This window comes from Oncorhynchus masou, unplaced genomic scaffold (genome assembly GCF_036934945.1).
Source record: "Oncorhynchus masou masou isolate Uvic2021 unplaced genomic scaffold, UVic_Omas_1.1 unplaced_scaffold_531, whole genome shotgun sequence".
In the NCBI taxonomy this organism is placed as follows: domain Eukaryota; kingdom Metazoa; phylum Chordata; class Actinopteri; order Salmoniformes; family Salmonidae; genus Oncorhynchus; species Oncorhynchus masou.
In genome coordinates, this window is record NW_027011718.1 from 457,600 (window position 1) to 482,143 (window position 24,544).

The 24,544-nt window shown below is 44.1% G+C and overlaps 1 protein-coding gene across 2 annotated transcripts in view; it reads left to right on the forward strand.

The window, feature by feature from the left end:
• Positions 1-24,544, forward strand: part of LOC135535913 (mitotic spindle assembly checkpoint protein MAD1-like) — a 103,530-nt gene continuing 78,986 nt past the window's right edge. Inside the window, exons 1-13 of one of the 2 annotated variants that reach the window (XM_064962314.1) lie at positions 1-97; positions 1,128-1,304; positions 1,986-2,126; positions 2,535-2,714; positions 8,246-8,370; positions 8,602-8,683; positions 9,724-9,854; positions 10,993-11,107; positions 11,374-11,435; positions 18,700-18,786; positions 22,018-22,076; positions 22,169-22,257; positions 23,263-23,403. In XM_064962314.1, coding sequence (XP_064818386.1) covers positions 1,158-1,304; positions 1,986-2,126; positions 2,535-2,714; positions 8,246-8,370; positions 8,602-8,683; positions 9,724-9,854; positions 10,993-11,107; positions 11,374-11,435; positions 18,700-18,786; positions 22,018-22,076; positions 22,169-22,257; positions 23,263-23,403 — 1,359 coding nt within the window. In that variant the 5' untranslated portion in view covers positions 1-97; positions 1,128-1,157. Of the gene's footprint in view, positions 98-1,127; positions 1,305-1,985; positions 2,127-2,534; positions 2,715-8,245; positions 8,371-8,601; positions 8,684-9,723; positions 9,855-10,992; positions 11,108-11,373; positions 11,436-18,699; positions 18,787-22,017; positions 22,077-22,168; positions 22,258-23,262; positions 23,404-23,516; positions 23,536-24,544 lie in introns of those variants that run through there. The other variant, XM_064962313.1, reaches the window with a different exon arrangement.

The following is a 24,544-nucleotide window of genomic DNA, read 5'->3' on the forward strand; positions in this document are numbered from 1 at the left end:
GTTCTAGGAAAGGAGGGAGTTCGAAGTTATGCTAGCTAGCTGTTGTTACTATCTATAACTACCTAACTAGTCAACTTTTTAAACGTCAAGTTCCAAGGTAAGATCTGATCAAGCTGTATAATAAATTCCATAAAGTGTCCATATGATTTAAAGTCGGATTATTTGCCGATGTCTAGCCGATCAACATGTGTCGACAATTTGCCGATGAGCTTGCTAGCTAACGTTAGCTAACTAGGGGATTCGAGACGTCTAGGTAACCAACGTAAACTATCATAGAGAAGTTGTTGTGGTCACATTATTTATGTTCGTCAACTGCGACGTGTGACTCGTCCATCTTTTAAATGACCGAGTAATCCATAGTTATTAGGCAACCCTGGTAGCACGTTAGCATGGCTACTCGTTCACGGTAGTAGCTCAGGTCCATGGCGTTACATGTGGCTTGACCCTTCATCTTTACAATTGTGCAATGTTAGTGACTTTGCTAAAGTACTGACCAACTTTTCTTTGTATGCTCATTTCAAACATCATGTCGTGACTTTCGGACACTTTTTATTTAACCCCAGACGAGCTTTGCTCCAGGCGCGTGCGTCGGATCAGCAATACTAACATAGAGTTGTGCATCCGAATGGATCAGCGTATAAGGTAGCTTTTTATTTCTTTAACCTTTATTTAACTAAACTCTAACCCGGAAGACGTTGGGCCAATTGTGCGCTGCCCTATGGGACTCCCAGTCACGGCCGGGTTGTAATACAGCCTGGAATCGAACCAGGGGTCTGTAGTGACACCTGTAGCACTGAGATGCAGTGCCTTAAACTGCTGCGCCACTCTGGATCTAGCTAACGTGCATCTTCTTGCCCACCAGAGATAGTCGCCCCAAAATGCTCGTTGACCATGGACATAGCCCCCTATGTCACATAGGAATATGAAGCTACTGAAAATGTTGCCAGCTAGTTACCCTCTCTGTTCTAGTGCAGTAAGCTTGTAAAAAAATAAACACTTGACCATGGACATTGTATGTAGCTCCTATAAATGTTGGTCTCTCTCTCTTATAGAAGCTACAGCAACCTTGTCAACAGTTGACCATGGACATCGTAGCTCCTGTAAATGCTGGTCTCTCTCTCTTATAGAAGCTACAGCAACCTTGTCAACAGTGGACCATGGACATCGAGGATGACACGACGGTGTTCTCCACTCTGAAGTCCTTTAAGAGTTTCATCTCTCTTCCGGACACGTCTCGGAACCAGGGAGAACCCGCCCCGGTGCAGAGCCACGTCCTACAGAACCAGTACCTGCAGAGATTACAGGTGGGTGGAGTAGGACAGACACACAGAACCAGTACCTACAGAGATTACAGGTGGGTGGAGGAGGACAGACACACAGAACCAGTACCTACAGAGATTACAGGTGGGTGGAGGAGGACAGACACACAGAACCACGTCCTACAGAACCAGTACCTACAGAGATTACAGGTGGGTGGAGGAGGACAGACACACAGAACCAGTACCTACAGAGATTACAGGTGGGTGGAGGAGGACAGACACACAGAACCACGTCCTACAGAACCAGTACCTACAGAGATTACAGGTGGGTGGAGTAGGACAGACACACAGAACCACGTCCTACAGAACCAGTACCTACAGAGATTACAGGTGGGTGGAGTAGGACAGACACACACAGAACCACGTCCTACAGAACCAGTACCTACAGAGATTACAGGTGGGTGGAGGAGGACAGACACACAGAACCAGTACCTACAGAGATTACAGGTGGGTGGAGGAGGACAGACATGTAAGGAGAGACACAGAGAGAGACACACCTTCCCCGGTGCAGCACCACATCCTACACCAACAGTATTTAGAGGACAGAGGTGGTGGGACTGTGACACATTGTGTTGTTGTGAATGACCAGAGACTGCAGAGAGAAGGTCCAGTCTGAAACCTGTGTATCTAAGACACAGGAAGTGACCCGTGTGTCTCTGTGTGTAGTTGCTGGAGGCAGCAGAGAAGGTTCAGTCTAAGACCCAGCTGATCCAGTTGGACCAGGAGAAGAGACAGATGGAGATCAGTCACAAGAGAGCACGCATCGAACTGGAGAAGAACGCTACGCTGAGCGCTAGGGACTTTGAGGTATGTAACACACACACCTGGAGGTAACACACATACACACACACATACACCTGGAGGTAACACATACACACACATACACCTGGAGGTAACACACACACACACATACACCTGGAGGTAACACACACACACACATACACCTGGAGGTAACACACACACACACACATACACCTGGAGGTAACACACACACACCTGGAGGTAACACACACACACACACATACACCTGGAGGTAACACACACACACACACATACACCTGGAGGTAACACACACACACACACATACACCTGGAGGTAACACACACACACACATACACCTGGAGGTAACACACACACACACACATACACCTGGAGTATTCTGTGTATTCATATTCTGTGTTCTGACTTCTATGGCCCACGTTCTAATTGTTCCAGCGTGAGGTGGACCGTAACCAGGACCTGCTGGGACGAATCAGACGCCTGGAAGAGAGGGAGGCGGAGTCCAGCCAGAGCCTATCGGAAAAGGCAGAGGCAAACCGTGCTCTACATCGGACCCTGGAGTCTCTCAACAGAAGGGTGGAGGAGAGGGATGGCTGGCTCAACACCTCTAACCAGGTACCCCTGAAACAGATCAGATTATACCATAAAACCACTCCTCTAACCAGGTCTACCTGTAACAGAGCTCAGATTATACCATAAAACCACTCCTCTCACCAGGTCTACCTGTAACAGAGCTCAGATTATACCATAAAACCACTCCTCTAACCAGGTCTACCTGTAACAGAGCTCAGATTATACCATAAAACCACTCCTCTAACCAGGTCTACCTGTAACAGAGCTCAGATTATCCCATAAAACCACTCCTCTAACCAGGTCTACCTGTAACAGAGGTCAGATTATACCATAAAACCACTCCTATAACCAGGTCTACCTGTAACAGAGATCAGATTATACCATAAAACCACTCCTCTAACCAGGTCTACCTGTAACAGAGCTCAGATTATCCCATAAAACCACTCCTCTAACCAGGTCTACCTGTAACAGATCAGATTATATCATAAAATCACTCCTCACTTATAACCATCAGATCCACAACACTCCATAACTTCTGTCTCCACTAGGGGTCGACTGATGACAATTTTTTTCAACGCCGATAAAGATTTATTGGAGGACCAAAAAAATCCAATGCCGATTTTTTTATTTTTTTTTTACATATATATTTGTAATAATGACAATTACAACAATAATGAATGAACACTTTTTTATTTTAACTTTATATAATACATGAATCAAATCTATTTAGTCTCAAATAAATAATGAAATATGCTCAATTTGGTTTAAATAACGCAAAAACAAAGTGTTTCGACTATTGTTTTGACTATTGGATGTTCTAATAGGCACTTCAAATCAAATTTTATTTGTCACATACACATGGTTAGCAGATGTTAATGCGATTGTAGCGAAATGCTTGTGCTTCTAGTTCCGACAATGCAGTAATAACCAACAAGTAATCTAACTAACAATTCCTAATCTACTGTCTTATACACAGTGTAAGGGGATAAAGAATATGTACATAAGGATATATGAGTGAGTGATGGTACAGAGCAGCATAGGCAAGATACAGTAGATGGTATCGAGTACAGTATATACATGTGAGATGAGTATGTAAACAAAGTGGCATAGCTAAAGTGGCTAGTGATACATGTATTACATAAGGATGCAGTCGATGATATAGAGTACAGTATATAGGTATGCATATGAGATGAATAATGTAGGGTAAGTAACATTATATAAGGTAGCATTGTTTAAAGTGGCTAGTGATATATTTACAACATTTCCCATCAATTCCCATTATTAAAGTGGCTGGAGTTGAGTCAGTGTCAGTGTGTAGGCAGCAGCCACTCAATGTTAGTGGTGGCTGTTTAACAGTCTGATGGCCTTGAGATAGAAGCTGTTTTTCAGTCTCTCGGTCCCAGCTTTGATGCACCTGTACTGACCTCGCCTTCTGGATGATAGCGGGGTGAACAGGCAGTGGCTCGGGTGGTAGATGTCCTTGATGACCTTTATGGCCTTCCTGTAACATCGGGTGGTGTAGGTGTCCTGGAGGGCAGGTAGTTTGCCCCCGATGATGCGTTGTGCAGACCTCACTACCCTCTGGAGAGCCTTACGGTTGAGGGCGGAGCAGTTGCCGTACCAGGTGGTGATACAGCCCGCCAGGATGCTCTCGATTGTGCATCTGTAGAAGTTTGTGAGTGCTTTTGGTGACAAGCCGAATTTCTTCAGCCTCCTGAGGTTGAAGAGGCGCTGCTGCGCCTTCTTCACGATGCTGTCTGTGTGAGTGGACCAATTCAGTTTGTCTGTGATGTGTATGCCGAGGAACTTAAAACTTACTACCCTCTCCACTACTGTTCCATCGATGTGGATAGGGGGGTGTTCCCTCTGCTGTTTCCTGAAGTCCACAATCATCTCCTTAGTTTTGTTGACGTTGAGTGTGAGGTTATTTTCCTGACACCACACTCCGAGGGCCCTCACCTCCTCCCTGTAGGCCGTCTCGTCGTTGTTGGTAATCAAGCCTACCACTGTTGTGTCGTCCGCAAACTTGATGATTGAGTTGGAGGCGTGCGTGGCCACGCAGTCGTGGGTGAACAGGGAGTACAGGAGAGGGCTCAGAACGCACCCTTGTGGGGCCCCAGTGTTGAGGATCAGCGGGGAGGATATGTTGTTACCTACCCTCACCACCTGGGGGCGGCCCGTCAGGAAGTCCAGTACCCAGTTACACAGGGCGGGGTCGAGACCCAGGGTCTCGAGCTTGATGACGAGCTTGGAGGGTACTATGGTGTTGAATGCCGAGCTGTAGTCGATGAACAGCATTCTCACATAGGTATTCCTCTTGTCCAGATGGGTTAGGGCAGTGTGCAGTGTGGTTGAGATTGCATCGTCTGTGGACCTATTTGAGCGGTAAGCAAATTGGAGTGGGTCTAGGGAGTCAGGTAGGGTGGAGGTGATATGGTCCTTGACTAGTCTCTCAAAGCACTTCATGATGACGGAAGTGAGTGCTACGGTCGTTTAGCTCAGTTACCTTAGCTTTCTTGGGAACAGGAACGATGGTGGCCCTCTTGAAGCATGTGGGAACAGCAGACTGGTATAGGGACTGATTGAATATGTCCGTAAACACACCAGCCAGCTGGTCTGCGCATGCTCTGAGGGCGCGGCTGGGGATGCCGTCTGGGCCTGCAGCCTTGCGAGGGTTAACACGTTTAAATGTTTTACTCACCTCTGCTGCAGTGAAGGAGAGACCGCATTTTTCCGTTACAGGCCGTGTCAGTTGCACTGTATTGTCCTCAAAGCGGGCAAAAAAGTTATTTAGTCTGCCTGGGAGCAAGACATCCTGGTCCGTGACTGGGCTGGTTTTCTTTTTGTAATCCGTGATTGACCCTGCCACATACCTCTTGTGTCTGAGCCGTTGAATTGAGATTCTTCTTTGTCTCTATACTGACGCTTAGCTTGTTTGATAGCCTTACGGAGGGAATAGCTGCATTGATTGTATTCAGTCATGTTACCAGACACTTTAGTATTGCCAGCCTAATCTCAGGAGTTGATAGGCTTGAAGTCATAAACAGCGCTGTGGTTCAAGCATTGCTAAGAGTTGCTGGCAAACGCAGTAAAGTTTGAATGAATGCTTACGAGCCTGCTGCTGCCTACCACCGCTCAGTCAAACTGCTCTATCAAATATCAAATCATAGACTTAATTATAATAAATACAGAAATACGAGCCTTAGGTCATCAATATGGTCAAAACCGGAAACTATCATTTCGAAAACAAAACGTTTATTCTTTCAGTGAAATACCGTTCCGTTTTTTTATCAAACAGTTGGCATCCCATAGTCTACATATTGCTGTTACATTGCACAGCCTTCAATGTTATGTCATAATTATGTAAAATTCGGGCAAATTAGTTCGCAAAGAGCCAGGCAGTTGCATATACCCTGACTCTGCGTGCAATGAACGCAAGAGAAGTGACACAATTTCACCTGGTTAATATTGCCTGCTAACCTGGATTTCTTTTAGCTTAATATGCAGGTTTAAGAAATATATACTTCTGTGTATTGATTTTAAGAAAGGCCTTGCTGCTTATGGTTAGGTACATTCGTGCAATGATTGTGCTTTTGTTAAATCATCACCCGTTTGGTAGGCTGTGATTCGATGATAAATTAACAGGCAACGCATTGATTATATGCAACGCAGGACAAGCTAGTTAACCTAGTAATGTCATCAACCATGTGTAGTTAACTAGTGATTATGTGAAGATTGATTGTTTTTTATAAGATACGTTTAATGCTACCAAGAACCTTACCTTGGCTCCTTGCTGCACTCGCATCACAGGTAGTCAGCCAGGTCGTCTCCTCGTGGAATGCAATGCAATGGGCCATAATCGGCGTCCAAAAATCCCCGATTTTTATGAAAACTAGAAATCAGCCCTAATTAAAACCTTTTGTGACTCCCAAACCCGCATGTGGAAGCGTAATCATCGCCTGAAACCAATTAGCATAACGCAACGGACATAAATATCCCTAGAAAATATTCCTATTCATGAAAATCACAAGTGAAATATATTGAGACACAGCTTAGCCTTTTGTTAATCACCCTGTCATCTCAGATTTTCAAAATATGCTTTACAGCCAACGCTAGACAGGCATTTGTGTAAGTTTATCGATAGCCTAGCATAGCATTATGCCTTGCTAGCAGCAGGCAACCTTGTCACGGAAATCAGAAAAGCAATCAAATTAAATAGTTTACCTTTGATGAACTTCGGATGTTTTCAATCACAAGACTCCCAGATAGCCAAAGTAAATTTTTTCCCAAAATATTATTTTTGTAGGCGAAACAGCTCCGTTTGTTCTTCACGTTTGGCTGAGAAATCGCCTGGAAATTGAGGTCACCACAACGCCGGAAAAATATTCCAAATTAGCTCCATAATAGCGACAGAAACATGGCAAACGTTGTTTAGAATCCATCCTCAAGGTGTTTTTCTAATATTTTTCTAATATCTATTTGATAATATATCCGTCGGGACAATTCGTTTTTCAGGAAGACCTCTGTATTTTACGCGAGAATCTCTCTCGGAGCCGCTGTGACCACTTATGCAATGTGGCCGCCTACGGCTATTCTTCAACAGAAATGCGTAAAACTACGTCACAATGCTGTAGACACCTTGGGGAATACGTAGAAAGCGTAAGCTCGTTGATGGCACATTCACAGCTGAATAGGGAGTCATTGGAACGCAGCGCTTTCAAAACCTGGGGCGCTTCCGGATTGGATTTTTCTCAGGTTTTCGCCTGCAACATCAGTTCTGTTATACTCACAGACAATATCTTTACAGTTTTGGAATCGTTAGAGTGTTTTCTATCGAAAGCTGTCAATTATATGCATATTCCAACATCTTTTCCTGACAAAATATCCCGTTTTTAAAACGGGAAAGTTTGTTTTCTCCAAAAATGTAAATACTACCCCCTAGCACCAAGAGGTTTTCACCGGTCGACCTCTAGTCTCCACTCACATCGTCAAATATCACGCCGTCAAATATCACGCCGTCAAATATCACGCCGTCAAATATCACGCCGTCAAATATCACATCGTCAAATATCACGCCATCAAATTGCTTTTTTTCTGTGGAGTAACTCATTATTTATTTATTTATTTTATTATATATATTTATTATATATATTTATTATATTTATTATATATATATTTTAAATCCCAGCCCACGTCCCCACAGGAGGCAGTGGTAGTACCACACACAGCTGATGACTACACTGTGTTATTTGTCCCTGTAGAGGATGAGCGGTTTAAAGGATGAGATTGAGGTTGATGACTACACTGTGTTATTTGTCCCTGTAGAGGATGAGCGGTTTAAAGGATGAGGTTGATGACTACACTGTGTGTTATTTGTCCCTGTAGAGGATGAGCGGTTTAAAGGATGAGATTGAGGTTGATGACTACACTGTGTTATTTGTCCCTGTAGAGGATGAGCGGTTTAAAGGATGAGGTTGATGACTACACTGTGTGTTATTTGTCCCTGTAGAGGATGAGCGGTTTAAAGGATGAGATTGAGGTTGATGACTACACTGTGTTATTTGTCCCTGTAGACAGTGAGCGGTTTAAAGGATGAGATCCGGGACCTGAAGCAGCAGGTCCAGACGCAGGACAACACCATCTCTAACCAGACACTGGAGAACCAGGGACTACAGGAACAAGTGGAGCTACAACAAAGGTAACACACTACTTCCTGGATTTCCTTTCTTCTGATTGGTCCTGTCTGCATTTCCTTTCTTCTGATTGGTCCTGCCTGGTTTTCCTTTCTTCTGACTGGTCCTGCCTGGATTTCCTTTCTTCTGATTGGTCCTGTCTGGATTTCCTTTCTTCTGATTGGTATTTCCTGGTTTCCCTTCCCTCTGATTGGTCCTGCCTCGATTTCCTCCCCCCTGACTGGTCCTCTTTACAGGAAGTACCAGGAAGTGTCTCAGCGGTGCCAGGCCCTCCAGTTAGCATCATCCACCTGCTCCGACCACGAACTCAAGATTAAGGTGAGGCTGGGATTATTGTTGTTCAAAGTAGGACTAAAATGAACGATGTCTAGATTAAGATTGGTATTAATACAGTTCAGATTGGGACTAGGTTTAGAAAACTAGGAGGTTGGGACTGGGGTTGACTGATGTATGAAGATTGAGACTGATTGTACCTGAATTCACATTAGGACTGGGGTTGAGATTGGGACTAGAGTTGGGGAGCTAGGTTAGGATTAGGACTGGGGTTGAGATTGGGACTAGAGTTGGGGAGCTAGGTTAGGATTAGGACTGGGGTTGAGATTGGGACTAGAGTTGGGGAGCTAGGTTAGGATTAGGACTGGGGTTGGAGCTAGGTTAGGATTAGGACTGGGGTTGAGATTGGGACTAGAGTTGGGGAGCTAGGTTAGGATTAGGACTGGGGTTGGAGCTAGGTTAGGATTAGGACTGGGGTTGAGATTGGGACTAGAGTTGGAGTTAGGTTAGGATTAGGACTGGGGTTGAGATTGGGACTAGAGTTGGAGTTAGGTTAGGATTAGGACTGGGGTTGAGATTGGGACTAGAGTTGGAGTTAGGTTAGGATTAGGACTGGGGTTGAGATTGGGACTAGAGTTGGGGAGCTAGGTTAGGATTAGGAATGGGGTTGGAGCTAGGTTAGGATTAGGACTGGGGTTGAGATTGGGACTAGAGTTGGGGAGCTAGGTTAGGTTAGGATTGGGACTGGGATTGAGATTGGGACTAGATTTGGGGAGCTAGGTTAGGACTGGGAGTGAGATTGGGGCTAGAGTTGGCGAGTTAGGTTAGGATTAGGACTGTGATTGAGATTGGGACTAGACTCTGTCCTCTGTAGCGTTTATAAACTCTCAATGTAACCACCATTTATTGTTTCTGGGTTGAAATGACCTGCCATCAAATGAAGAGATGCTATTCACTCATCAGTCTAACACACAACCTCAAACTCCACACGATGTTCACCTTTCAGATTGTCATTAAATCTCTTTCATGGGCGGAGAATACAACTCAAAGGTGTGTGTGTGTGTGTCTCCTCCTCTCCCCCCCAGGAGTTGGAGAGGAAGTTGGCACTGCAGGAACAGGATGTTGTCATTGTGAAGAACATGAGGTCAGAGGTCGCTAGGGTCCCAGATATGGACAAGGAGCTCCGACAGCTAAGAGAGGAGAATGTTTACCTCAGGTAACACTACTAGAACACATGGAGCAGGACCGCTAAGAGAGGAGAATGTTTATCTCAGGTAACACTACTAGAACACATGGAGCAGGACAGCTAAGAGAGGAGAATGTTTACCTCAGGTAACACTACCTGAACACATGGAGCAGGACCGCTAAGAGAGGAGAATGTTTACCTCAGGTAACACTACTAGAACACATGGAGCAGGACAGCTAAGAGAGGAGAATGTTTACCTCAGGTAACACTACTAGAACACATGGAGCAGGACAGCTAAGAGAGGAGAATGTTTACCTCAGGTAACACTACTAGAACACATGGAGCAGGACAGCTAAGAGAGGAGAATGTTTACCTCAGGTAACACTACCTGAACACATGGAGCAGGACAGCTAAGAGAGGAGAATGTTTACCTCAGGTAACACTACCTGAACAGATGGAGCAGGACAGCTAAGAGAGGAGAATGTTTATCTCAGGTAACACTACTAGAACACATGGAGCAGGACAGCTAAGAGAGGAGAATGTTTACCTCAGGTAACACTACTAGAACACATGGAGCAGGACAGCTAAGAGAGGAGAATGTTTACCTCAGGTAACACTACCTAAACACATGGAGCAGGACAGCTAAGAGAGGAGAATGTTTACCTCAGGTAACACTACTAGAGCACATGGAGCAGGACCGCTAAGAGAGGAGAATGTTTACCTCAGGTAACACTACCTAAACACATGGAGCAGGACCGCTAAGAGAGGAGAATGTTTATCTCAGGTAACACTACTAGAACACATGGAGCAGGACAGCTAAGAGAGGAGAATGTTTACCTCAGGTAACACTACTAGAACACATGGAGCAGGACAGCTAAGAGAGGAGAATGTTTATCTCAGGTAACACTACTAGAACACATGGAGCAGGACAGCTAAGAGAGGAGAATGTTTACCTCAGGTAACACTACTAGAACACATGGAGCAGGACAGCTAAGAGAGGAGAATGTTTACCTCAGGTAACACTACCTGAACACATGGAGCAGGACAGCAAAGAGGTTATTTGTAGGTTGTAAAAGAAGACAACTATCATTAATGTCTCTTAAACTCTCTCTCTCTCTCTCTCTCTCTCTCTCTCTCTCTCACGGTCTCCCCTCATTCCGTTTCCCAGGGAGACGAGGGAGAACGTGATCCTGCTGAAGGAGGAAGCAGAGGGTCTGAGACGTAAGGTCGAACGGATGGAGAAGATGAAAGAGGAGATGGTGAACGTGGAGCTGGAGAAGGAGGTGTGTGACCTGTTTGTGGTTTTTAAATGTGAAACCGGGCTGGAGGAGAAACATTTACAGTGTGCTGTCTGTTCTAATTAATGGTTGTTCCGATACACAACTGAAAAGGAAACAAAACTTTAAAAAATAATAATAATAATTAATTAGCGACAAATAAACAAATGTCAGGGTTGGAAACAATCTGCACAGTAGTTGAATTTGTAAATGTGAAACCTTGAATCCCGACACCCTGGTGTGTAATCTTGTTCCTTCCTCTCCTCCTCCAGAAACTGTCTCAGAAACTGCAGGCCTGGGAGAACCTGGGTCAGTCTACTGGACTCAACATACGGTCAGCTGGAATGTCTCTAGTATAATGTTTCACCACTGGGTGGAATGTCTCTAGTATAATGTTCCACCACTGGCTGGAATGTCTCTAGTATAATGTTTCACCACTGGGTGGAATGTCTCTAGTGTAATGTTTCACCACTGGGTGGAATGTCTCTAGTATAATGTTTCACCACTGGGTGGAATGTCTCTAGTATAATGTTTCACCACTGGGTGGAATGTCTCTAGTGTAATGTTTCACCACTGGGTGGAATGTCTCTAGTGTAATGTTTCACCACTGGGTGGAATGTCTCTAGTATAATGTTTCACCACTGGGTGGAATGTCTCTAGTGTAATGTTTCACCACTGGGTGGAATGCCTCTAGTATAATGTTTCACCACTGGGTGGAATGTCTCTAGTATAATATTTCACCGCTGGGTGGAATGTCTCTAGTATAATGTTTCACCACTGGGTGGAATGTCTCTAGTATAATATTTCACCACTGGGTGGAATGTCTCTAGTATAATGTTTCACCACTGGGTGGAATGTCTCTGTCTCTAGTATAATGTTTCACCACTGGGTGGAATGTCTCTAGTATAATGTTTCACCACTGGGTGGAATGTCTCTAGTGTAATGTTTCACCACTGGGTGGAATGTCTCTGTCTCTAGTATAATGTTTCACCACTGGGTGGAATGTCTCTGTCTCTAGTATAATGTTTCACCACTGGGTGGAATGTCTCTAGTATAATGTTTCACCACTGGGTGGAATGTCTCTAGTATAATGTTTCGCCACTGGGTGGAATGTCTCTAGTATAATATTTCGCCGCTGGGTGGAATGTCTCTAGTATAATGTTTCGCCACTGGGTGGAATGTCTCTAGTATAATGTTTCACCACTGGGTGGAATGTCTCTAGTATAATGTTTCACCACTGGGTGGAATGTCTCTAGTATAATGTTTCACCACTGGGTGGAATGTCTCTAGTATAATGTTTCACCACTGGGTGGAATGTCTCTAGTATAATGTTTCGCCACTGGGTGGAATGTCTCTAGTATAATGTTTCACCACTGGGTGGAATGTCTCTAGTATAATGTTTCACCACTGGGTGGAATGTCTCTAGTATAATGTTTCGCCACTGGGTGGAATGTCTCTAGTATAATGTTTCGCCACTGGGTGGAATGTCTCTAGTGTAATGTTTCACCACTGGGTGGAATGTCTCTAGTATAATGTTTCACCACTGGGTGGAATGTCTCTAGTATAATGTTTCACCACTGGGTGGAATGTCTCTAGTATAATATTTCACCACTGGGTGGAATGTCTCTAGTGTAATATTTCACCACTGGGTGGAATGTCTCTAGTGTAATATTTCACCACTGGGTGGAATGTCTGTAGTGTAATATTTCACCACTGGGTGGAATGTCTCTAGTATAATGTTTCACCACTGGGTGGAATGTCTCTAGTATAATGTTTCACCACTGGCTGGAATGTCTCTAGTATAATGTTTCACCACTGGGTGGAATGTCTCTAGTATAATGTTTCACCACCGGGTGGAATGTCTCTAGTATAATGTTTCACCACTGGGTGGAATGTCTCTAGTATAATGTTTCGCCACTGGGTGGAGCTCTTGAGTCATGAAAAATACTGGCGCCTCATTCTCTGTGAAGAGAGAGTGATGTTTTTTTTGTTTGCTTTATGCCTGGCGTGTGTGTGTGTTCTGGGCTGAAAGCCCGTAATGACAGAATGATTGCATGTTTCCATATGAGCAGCGAAGCACATCAGACACATTACACACACTGCACTGCATCTAACACACACACACACACACACACACACACACTGCATCTAACACACACACACACTATATTTTTCTCTCATGACTACCCCAGTGTTTGATGTACACTAAGTGGCCAGATTATTACCCCCCCTCTCTCCCATACTATACTCACATAGCATTACCCCCCCTCCTGTCCCATACGATACTCTCACATAGCATTACCCCCCCCCTCTCTCCCATACGATACTCTCACATCTGAGACGTTTACTCTTCACAATAAAAACATTTACAGTTACCCAGGGCAGCTCTAGCGTTGAGGCGGCACTAGCGTTTGGGCGGCGGGGCTAAAATACTACCAACTGACTTCTTGGAACGGTGGCATCTTATGTCACCGAGCTCTTCAGTAAGGCCATTCTGCTATGTGTTTATGGAGATTGCATGGCTGTCTGCTCGATTTTATACACTTGTCAGTAACGGATGTGACTGAAATATCCGAATCCACTAATTTGAAGGGGTGTCCACATACTTTTGTGTGTATGTATTCAATACCAGTCAAAAGTTTGGACACACTTACTCATTACTATTTACTATTTTCTAGATTGTATAATAGTGAAGACATCAAAACTATGAAATCACACATGGGATGCTCTTAAAGGGGTACACACACATTAACCATCATGAATTAGGTTAATAATCCCGGTTTTAAGGTTTGTCACAGAAAATATATATTTTTTTTGCAGTTTGGATCAGATGAGATGGAGGTCATTACTAGTAAATATACTGAACAAATATAAACACAACATGCATCATTTCATTGATTTGATTGAGTTACAATTCATCAGACCATTCATATAAATTCATTAGGCCCTAATCTATGGATTTCACACAACTGGGAAATCAGTGACACCTGTTGGTCAAAAGATGCCTCACAATAGGCATCAGCATCTCGATCGGGTTTTTTCGTGACAGTGTCACGGTGTTTAACAGGGTAGTAAGTCGCTCTGGATAAGAGGGTAGTAACCACTAATAAACTGTCAGTGTTTAACAGGTTAGTAACCACTAATAAACTGTCAGTGTTTAACAGGGTAGTAACCATTAATATACTGTCAGTGTTTAACAGGGTAGTAACCATTAATATACTGTCAGTGTTTAACAGGGTAGTAACCATTAATAAACTGTCAGTGTTTAACAGGGTAGTAACCACTAATAAACTGTCAGTGTTTAACAGGGTAGTAACCACTAATAAACTGTCACGGTGTTTAACAGGGTAGTAACCATTAATAAACTGTCACGGTGTTTAACAGGGTAGTAACCATTAATAAACTGTCACGGTGTTTAACAGGGTAGTAACCACTAATAAACTGTCAGTGTTTAACAGGGTAGTAACCACTAATAAACTGTCACAGTGTTTAACAGGGTAGTAACCACTAATAAACTGTCACGGTGTTTAACAGTGTAGTAACCACTAATAAACTGTTACGGTGTTTAACAGGGTAGTAACCACTAATAAACTGTCACGGTGTTTAACAGGGTAGTAACCACTAATAAACTGTCAGTGTTTAACAGGGTAGTAACCACTAATAAACTGTCACAGTGTTTAACAGGGTAGTAACCACTAATAAACTGTCAGTGTTTAACAGGGTAGTAACCACTAATAAACTGTCACGGTGTTTAACAGGGTAGTAACCATTAATAAACTGTCACGGTGTTTAACAGGGTAGTAACCATTAATAAACTGTCACGGTGTTTAACAGGGTAGTAACCATTAATAAACTGTCACGGTGTTTAACAGGGTAGTAACCACTAATAAACTGTCAGTGTTTAACAGGGTAGTAACCATTAATAAACTGTCAGTGTTTAACAGGGTAGTAACCATTAATAAACTGTCAGTGTTTAACAGGGTAGTAACCATTAATATACTGTCAGTGTTTAACAGGGTAGTAACCACTAATAAACTGTCACGGTGTTTAACAGGGTAGTAACCATTAATAAACTGTCAGTGTTTAACAGGGTAGTAACCACTAATAAACTGTCACGGTGTTTAACAAGGTAGTAACCACTAATAAACTGTCACGGTGTTTAACAGGGTAGTAACCATTAATAAACTGTCACAGTGTTTAACAGGGTAGTAACCATTAATAAACTGTCAGTGTTTAACAGGGTAGTAACCACTAATAAACTGTCACGGTGTTTAACAGGGTAGTAACCATTAATAAACTGTCACGGTGTTTAACAGGGTAGTAACCATTAATAAACTGTCACAGTGTTTAACAGGGTAGTAACCACTAATAAACTGTCAGTGTTTAACAGGGTAGTAACCATTAATAAACTGTCAGTGTTTAACAGGGTAGTAACCATTAATAAACTGTCAGTGTTTAACAGGGTAGTAACCATTAATAAACTGTCACAGTGTTTAACAGGGTAGTAACCACTAATAAACTGTCAGTGTTTAACAGGGTAGTAACCACTAATAAACTGTCACGGTGTTTAACAGGGTAGTAACCATTAATAAACTGTCACAGTGTTTAACAGGGTAGTAACCACTAATAAACTGTCAGTGTTTAACAGGGTAGTAACCACTAATAAACTGTCAGTGTTTAACAGGGTAGTAACCATTAATAAACTGTCAGTGTTTAACAGGGTAGTAACCATTAATAAACTGTCAGTGTTTAACAGGGTAGTAACCATTAATAAACTGTCAGTGTTTAACAGGGTAGTAACCATTAATAAACTGTCAGTGTTTAACAGTGTAGTAACCACTAATAAACTGTCACATATACAGTGCCTTGCGAAAGTATTCGGCCCCCTTGAACTTTGCGACCTTTTGCCACATTTCAGGCTTCAAACATAAAGATATAAAACTGTATTTTTTTGTGAAGAATCAACAACAAGTGGGACACAGTCATGAAGTGGAACGACATTTATTGGATATTTCAAACTTTTTTAACAAATCAAAAACTGAAAAATTGGGCGTGCAAAGTTCAAGTACAGTAGAGAGACTATATACAGCACTGTATCTCTGGTCTATAGTAGTGTTCTATATAGGGAATAGGGCTCTGGTCTATAGTAGTGTTCTATATAGGGAATAGGGCTCTGGTCTATAGTAGTGTTCTATATAGGGAATAGGGCTCTGGTCTATAGTAGTGTTCTATATAGGGAATAGGGCTCTGGTCTATAGTAGTGTTCTATATAGGGAATAGGGCTCTGGTCAACAGTAGTGTACTATATAGGGAATAGGGCTCTGGTCTATAGTAGTGTTCTATATAGGGAATAGGGCTCTGGTCTATAGTGGTGTTCTATATAGGGAATAGGGCTCTGGTCTATAGTAGTGTTCTATATAGGGAATAGGGCTCTGGTCTACAGTAGTGTTCTATATAGGGAATAGGGCTCTGGTCTATAGTAGTGTTCTATATAGGGAATAGGGCTCTGGTCTATAGTAGTGTTCTATATAGGGAATAGGGCTCTGGTCTATAGTAGTGTACTATATAGGGAATAGGGCTCTGGTCTATAGTAGTGTTCTATATAGGGAATAGGGCTCTGGTCTATAGTAGTGTTCTATATAGGGAATAGGGCTCTGGTCTATAGTAGTGTTCTATATAGGGAATAGGGCTCTGGTATATAGTAGTGTTCACTATATAGGGAATAGGTCTCTGGTCTATAGTAGTGTTCTATATAGGGAATAGGGCTCTGGTCTATAGTAGTGTTCTATATAGGGAATAGGGCTCTGGTCTATAGTAGTGTTCTATATAGGGAATAGGGCTCTGGTCTATAGTAGTGTTCTATATAGGGAATAGGGCTCTGGTCTATAGTAGTGTTCTATATAGGGAATAGGGCTCTGGTCTATAGTAGTGTACTATATAGGGAATAGGGCTCTGGTCTATAGTAGTGTTCTATATAGGGAATAGGGCTCTGGTCTATATTAGTGTACTATATAGGGAATAGGGCTCTGGTCTATAGTAGTGTTCTATATAGGGAATAGGGCTCTGGTCTATAGTAGTGTTCTATATAGGGAATAGGGCTCTGGTCTATAGTAGTGTTCTATATAGGGAATAGGGCTCTGGTCTATAGTAGTGTTCTATATAGGGAATAGGGCTCTGGTCTATAGTAGTGTTCTATATAGGGAATAGGGCTCTGGTCTATAGTAGTGTTCTATATAGGGAATAGGGCTCTGGTCTATAGTAGTGTTCTATATAGGGAATAGGGCTCTGGTCTATAGTAGTGTTCTATATAGGGAATAGGGCTCTGGTCTATAGTAGTGTTCTATATAGGGAATAGGGCTCTGGTCTATAGTAGTGTTCTATATAGGGAATAGGGCTCTGGTCTATAGTAGTGTTCTATATAGGGAATAGGGCTCTGGTCTATAGTAGTGTTCTATATAGGGAATAGGGCTCTGGTCTATAGTAGTGTACTATATAGGGAATAGGGCTCTGGTCTATAGTAGTGTTCTATATAGGGAATAGGGCTCTGGTCTATAGTAGTGTACTATATAGGGAATAGGGCTCTGGTCTATAGTAGTGTACTATATAGGGAATAGGGCTCAGGTCTATAGTAGTGTTCTATATAGGGAATAGGGCTCTGGTCTATAGTAGTGTTCTATATAGGGAATAGGGCTCTGGTCTATAGTAGTGTTCTATATAGGGAATAGGGCTCTGGTCTATAGTAGTGTACTATATAGGGAATAGGGCTCTGGTCTATAGTAGTGCTCTATATAGGGAATAGGGCTCTGGTCTATAGTAGTGTTCTATATAGGGAATAGGGCTCTGGTCTATAGTAGTGTACTATATAGGGAATAGGGTGCTACTTGGAGCTCAACTACAGCAGCTCAATTAACCAACACCGTTGGTATCCCATCAGTTAAGCTTTAGGACTGGAGCACTTTGACAAGCTGTGTGATGTCTTTAGAACCTACACATCTGTCTGCTCCCTCACACTAATTAGTCCTCATCTCTCTTCCCACTCTCCTCCTCCTCTGATCTCTCCTCCGCTCTCCTCCTCCCCTGCTCTCCTCCTCCCCTCCTCTCTCTTCCCTCTGTCCTCCACCCCTGCCCTCTGTCTTGGCAGGGTAGGAGGCTGCCCTCTGTCTCGGCAGGGTAGGAGGCTGCCCTCTGTCTCGGCAGGGTAGGAGGCTGCCCTCTGTCTCGGCAGGGTAGGAGGTTGACGTGGTTTTTCAGAATGTCTACTACATGACGTCTGTCTCTCTGAGCTCTATGGATGAACATGCAGTGTGTTAACTGTGTGTTGTGTCCCCTACAGGACACCAGAGGATCTGTCCTCCTCTCTCCTCTGTCCAGTGTGTTAACTGTGTGTTGTGTCCCCTACAGGACACCAGAGGATCTGTCCTCCTCTCTCCTCTGTCCAGTGTGTTAACTGTGTGTTGTGTCCCCTACAGGACACCAGAGGATCTGTCCTCCTCTGTCCAGTGTGTTAACTGTGTGTTGTGTCCCCTACAGGACACCAGAGGATCTGTCCTCCTCTCTCCTCTGTCCAGTGTGTTAACTGTGTGTTGTGTCCCCTACAGGACACCAGAGGACCTGTCCAGAGAGGTGATTCAGATCCAACAACGAGAGATCGCTGTCAAACAACACAACTACACTCTCACCAGCAGGTAACACACACATCATGATGCTTCGTTCTTCATATGCCACACCTGTCAGGTGAATGGATTCATTATCTTGGCAGGGGACAAATGCTCACGAACAGGGATGTAATATTTGAATAGAAAATGAGGGAAATAAGGATCATTTATTTCAGCTCATGAGACACGGGACCTTCAGAACTATAGAACTGTAGGATAGAACTACAGAACTACTGCTATAGAACTACAGGTATCAGATGCTCTGTTTAGTTAGCGTGCTATAGAACTGTAGGTATCAGATGCTCTGTTTAGTTAGCGTGCTATAGAACTACAGGTATCAGATGCTCTGTTTAGTTAGCGTGCTATAGAACTGTAGGTATCAGATGCTCTGTTTAGTTAGCGTGCTATAGAACTACAGGTATCAGATGCTCTGTTTAGTTAGCGTGCTATAGAACTACAGGTATCAGATGCTCTGTTTAGTTAGCGTGCTATAGAACTGTAGGTATCAGATGCTCTGTTTAGTTAGCGTGCTATAGAACTACAGGTATCAGATGCTCTGTTTAGTTAGCGTGCTATAGAACTACAGGTATCAGATGCTCTGTTTAGTTAGCGTGCTATAGAACTGTAGGTATCAGATGCTCTGTTTAGTTAGCGTGCTATAGAACTACAGGTATCAGATGCTCTGTTTAGTTAGCGTGCTATAGAACTACAGGTATCAGATGCTCTGTTTAGTTAGCGTGCTATAGAACTACAGGTATCAGATGCTCTGTTTAGTTAGCGTGCTATAGAACTGTAGGTATCAGATGCTCTGTTTAGTTAGCGTGCTATAGAACTACAGGTATCAGATGCTCTGTTTAGTTAGCGTGCTATAGAACTACAGGTATCAGATGCTCTGTTTAGTTAGCGTGCTATAGAACTACAGGTATCAGATGCTCTGTTTAGTTAGCGTGCTATAGAACTGTAGGTATCAGATGCTCTGGTTAGTTAGCGTGCTATAGAACTGTAGGTATCAGATGCTCTGTGTAGTTAGCGTGCTATAGAACTGTAGGTATCAGATGCTCTGTGTAGTTAGCGTGCTATAGAACTACAGGTATCAGATGCTCTGTTTAGTTAGCGTGCTATAGAACTGTAGGTATCAGATGCTCTGTTTAGTTAGCGTGCTATAGAACTACAGGTATCAGATGCTCTGTGTAGTTAGCGTGCTATAGAACTACAGGTATCAGATGCTCTGTGTAGTTAGCGTGCTATAGAACTACAGGTATCAGATGCTCTGTGTAGTTAGCGTGCTATAGAACTGTAGGTATCAGATGCTCTGTTTAGTTAGCGTGCTATAGAACTATAGGTATCAGATGCTCTGTTTAGTTAGCGTGCTATAGAACTGTAGGTATCAGATGCTCTGTTTAGTTAGCGTGCTATAGAACTATAGGTATCAGATGCTCTGTTTAGTTAGCGTGCTATAGAACTACAGGTATCAGATGCTCTGTTTAGTTAGCGTGCTATAGAACTACAGGTATCAGATGCTCTGTTTAGTTAGCGTGCTATAGAACTACAGGTATCAGATGCTCTGTTTAGTTAGCGTGCTATAGAACTGTAGGTATCAGATGCTCTGGTTAGTTAGCGTGCTATAGAACTGTAGGTATCAGATGCTCTGTGTAGTTAGCGTGCTATAGAACTGTAGGTATCAGATGCTCTGTGTAGTTAGCGTGCTATAGAACTACAGGTATCAGATGCTCTGTTTAGTTAGCGTGCTATAGAACTGTAGGTATCAGATGCTCTGTTTAGTTAGCGTGCTATAGAACTACAGGTATCAGATGCTCTGTGTAGTTAGCGTGCTATAGAACTACAGGTATCAGATGCTCTGTGTAGTTAGCGTGCTATAGAACTGTAGGTATCAGATGCTCTGTTTAGTTAGCGTGCTATAGAACTATAGGTATCAGATGCTCTGTTTAGTTAGCGTGCTATAGAACTGTAGGTATCAGATGCTCTGTGTAGTTAGCGTGCTATAGAACTGTAGGTATCAGATGCTCTGTTTAGTTAGCGTGCTATAGAACTATAGGTATCAGATGCTCTGTGTAGTTAGCGTGCTATAGAACTACAGGTATCAGATGCTCTGTGTAGTTCCCCCTCCCCAGCTCTCCTCCTCTCAATCATGTCCACCTCTCCCCCTCCTTCCCCCTTCTCTCTATCATGTCCACCTCCTTCCCCCTCCCACCTCTCCCCTTCTCTCTATCATGTCCCCCTCCTTCCCCCTCCCCACCTCTCCTCCTCTCTCTCCCCCAGTAGTGTGGGTTTGATCTAAATAGTCAGACAGCTAATTAGACTCATCTTGACTTCGTTAGTACCGCTACACTAATCCCCAGCATAGAGCTGTGTGTTTCTGTGTGTGTGTGTTTGTGCTAGTCGTTAGCTAACGAGCTACCCTCTCTTGATCCATACGGAGCTAATTATGAAATATAACACTGTTTAGAAGCACTAGATAACGAGGAGAGATGGAGTGCAGGGCGAGGGTGGAGAGGGAGGAGGAGGAGGAAGCCGAAACGAGAAGGACTGAGGGAAGTAGAGAGAACAGGGAGGATATCTCTCCTTCCTCTGTGTTCACTTCCCTTCACTGATTTGAAAGGAAATGAGGTTTAATGAAGCATGGTGGAAGCTTCCTCTTGTTCATTCCTCCCAATCCAATGCTTTAAGATTTGTGGGAAGCAGTGAACAAGTGCACACTTACGGACAATGTATAATTATTGGAACGCACCCATTAAGAGGGACTGAAGAGAAAGAGGGGGGTTTAGTCACCCTCCTCCCCCCCTTGTCCTTCTCCTTCTCCCCCCCCCCTCCCCCAGGCTGGCCTCTAGGGGGAGCTGTTTTCTACATTCTAAAGCTCTCCCCCCCTCCTCCCCAGCTGTAGGTCAGTGGAGCGGTCTCAGGCTGGCCTCTAGGGGGAGCTGTTGTCTACACTAAAGCCCCCCCCCCCCCCTCCTCCCCAGCTGTAGGTCAGTGGAGCGGACTCAGGCTGGCCTCTAGGGGGAGCTGTTGTTGCTACGTTCTAAAGCTCTCTCTCCCCCCCCCCATACCCCCCAGCTGTAGGTCAGTGGAGCGGACTCAGGCTGGCCTCCAGGGGAGCTGTTGTCGCTACGTTCTAAAGCTCTCTCCCCCCCCCCCATACCCCCCCAGCTGTAGGTCAGTGGAGCGTTCCAAGGCTGACCTCCAGGGGAGCTGTTGTCGATACGTTCTAAAGCTCTCTCCCCCCCCCCCCCACCCCCTCAGCTGTAGGTCAGTGGAGCGTTCCAAGGCTGACCTCCAGGGGGAGCTGTTGTCGATACGTTCTAAAGCTCTCTCTTCCCCCCCCCCCCACCCCCTCAGCTGTAGGTCAGTGGAGCGTTCCAAGGCTGACCTCCAGGGGAGCTGTTGTCGCTACGTTCTAAAGCTCTGGAAGAACAGAAGAAGAGAGAGACCCAGGAATCACTGGTCAGACGACTGCAGAAGAGGGTGTTGCTGCTCACCAAGGTAGTGTGTGTTCGTGTGTCAGAAGAACTGGTGGAAACTTATGTCTCCGTGTCCGTTCTGAAGGAAATCGAGAGGTGGTTTAGCGAGCCGACGCGAACTACAGTAGACTTTATCATTGCGCTAACGCTAGTTAGCATTTTCGCTAGACAGCAACTGCCTTCAAACTGCCTGTGGAGACCATATACATGGTATCCAGGAGTTCATGTGACTCTGGGGAAGTAGATTAATGGCCCCTTAATCTACTAGTGGTTAGAGGCAGGGTGGCCTGGTGGTTAGAGGCAGGGTGGCCTGGTGGTTAGAGGCAGGGTGGCCTGGTGGTTAGAGGCAGGGTGGCCTGGTGGTTAGAGGCAGGGTGGCCTGGTGGTTAGAGGCAGGGTGGCCTGGTGGTTAGAGGCAGGGTGGCCTGGTGGTTAGAGGCAGGGTGGCCTGGTGGTTAGAGGCAGGGTGGCCTAGTGGTTAGAGGCAGGGTGGCCTAGTGGTTAGAGCGTTGGACTAGTAACCGAAAGGTTGCAAGTTTAAATCCTCGAGCTGACAAGGTACAAATCTGTCGTTCTGCCCCTGAACAGGCAGTTAACCCACTGTTCCCTGGCCGTCATTGAAAATAAGAATTTGTTCTTAACTGACTTGCCGAGTTAAATAAAGGTAAAATAAAAAACTCCACCTCTATTATTAGGAAGTGTTTAGACATTTTGTGTGTATTTATTTTATGTTGGACTGTTGAATGATGAGAGGACCTCTGACATTGGTGCCTTTCACTACAAGCGTTCTGATATGATCACAACCCAAAGTGTTGTGAAATGCACTCGTAGTCCCACAGGGCGGCACACATTTGTCCCGGGTTTGGCCGGCGGTGGGCCGTCATTGTAAATAAGAATTAGTTCTTAACTGACTTGCCTAGTTAAGTAAATGTTTAAAAAAGTTTATAGTTTATGACAAAAGCCTACGTGCCTCAATAATCAATGTGTTTTTAGTTGCCTCACTGTCTCTTTTTCCGGTGTGTTCCAGGAGCGGGATGGGATGCGCGCCATCCTGGAGTCCTATGACAGTGAGCTGTCCTCTAGTGACTACACTCCTCAACTCAGCCGCAGACTCAGAGAGGCAGAAGATGTACTGACCAAGACTCAGAGCCACAATACAGAGATGGAGGTACGGAGACAGGCTGTCTGTGTCTCTGTCTGTCTGTCTGTGTCTCTGTCTGTCTCAACCTAGACGGGCTGTCTCTGTCTCTGTCTGTCTGTCTGTCTGTCTGTCTGTCAGAGCCACAATACAGAGATGGAGGTACGGAGACAGGCTGTCTGTGTCTCTGTCTGTCTGTCTGTGTCTCTGTCTGTCTGTGTCTCTGTCTGTCTGTGTCTCTGTCTGTCTGTCTGTGTCTCTGTCTGTCTGTCTGTCTGTGTCTCTGTCTGTCTGTCTGTCTGTGTCTCTGTCTGTCTGTCTGTGTCTCTGTCTGTCTGTCTGTGTCTCTGTCTGTCTGTGTCTCTGTCTGTCTGTGTCTCTGTCTGTCTGTGTCTCTGTCTGTCTGTGTCTCTGTCTGTCTGTGTCTCTGTCTGTCTGTGTCTCTGTCTGTCTGTGTCTCTGTCTGTCTGTCTGTGTCTCTGTCTGTCTGTCTGTGTCTCTGTCTGTCTGTGTGTCTCAACCTAGATTTGGTTTTATGGAGCAGAATTTGAAATGGTGTGTTATTTTTATTTTTACATTGGATAAAAGGCTTTACGATGAAAGCACACCAAACGATTGTTAGGTCAGAGCCAAGTCACAGAAAAACACAGCCATTTTTCCAGCCAAAGAGAGGAGTCACAAAAAGCAGAAATGGAGATAAAAAATTAATCACCAATCTTTGATCTTCATCAGATGACACTCATAGGACTTCATGTTACACAATACATGTGTGTTTTGTTTGGTAAAGTTCATATTTATATCCAAAAATCTGAGTTTACATTGCCACCTTACATTCAGTAGTTCCAAAACATCTGGGGATTTTGCAGAGCCACATCAATTTACAGGAATACTCATAATAAACATGTTATGTTTCATGTTATGCTAAAAGATACAACTGTTATGCATGGGATTTTAGATCCACACCTCCTTAAAGCTGTGTCAGGTAAAAAAAATATAAAAAACTTTACGGAAAAAGCACACCATGCAATAATAGGGGTACGGCGCACCGAGACCAAAACAACCCAAACAGATATCAGCCATGTTGTGGAGTCAACAGAAATCAGAAATAACATTAGAAATATTCACTTACCTTTGATGAGCTTCATCAAAATGCACTCCCAGGAATCCCAGT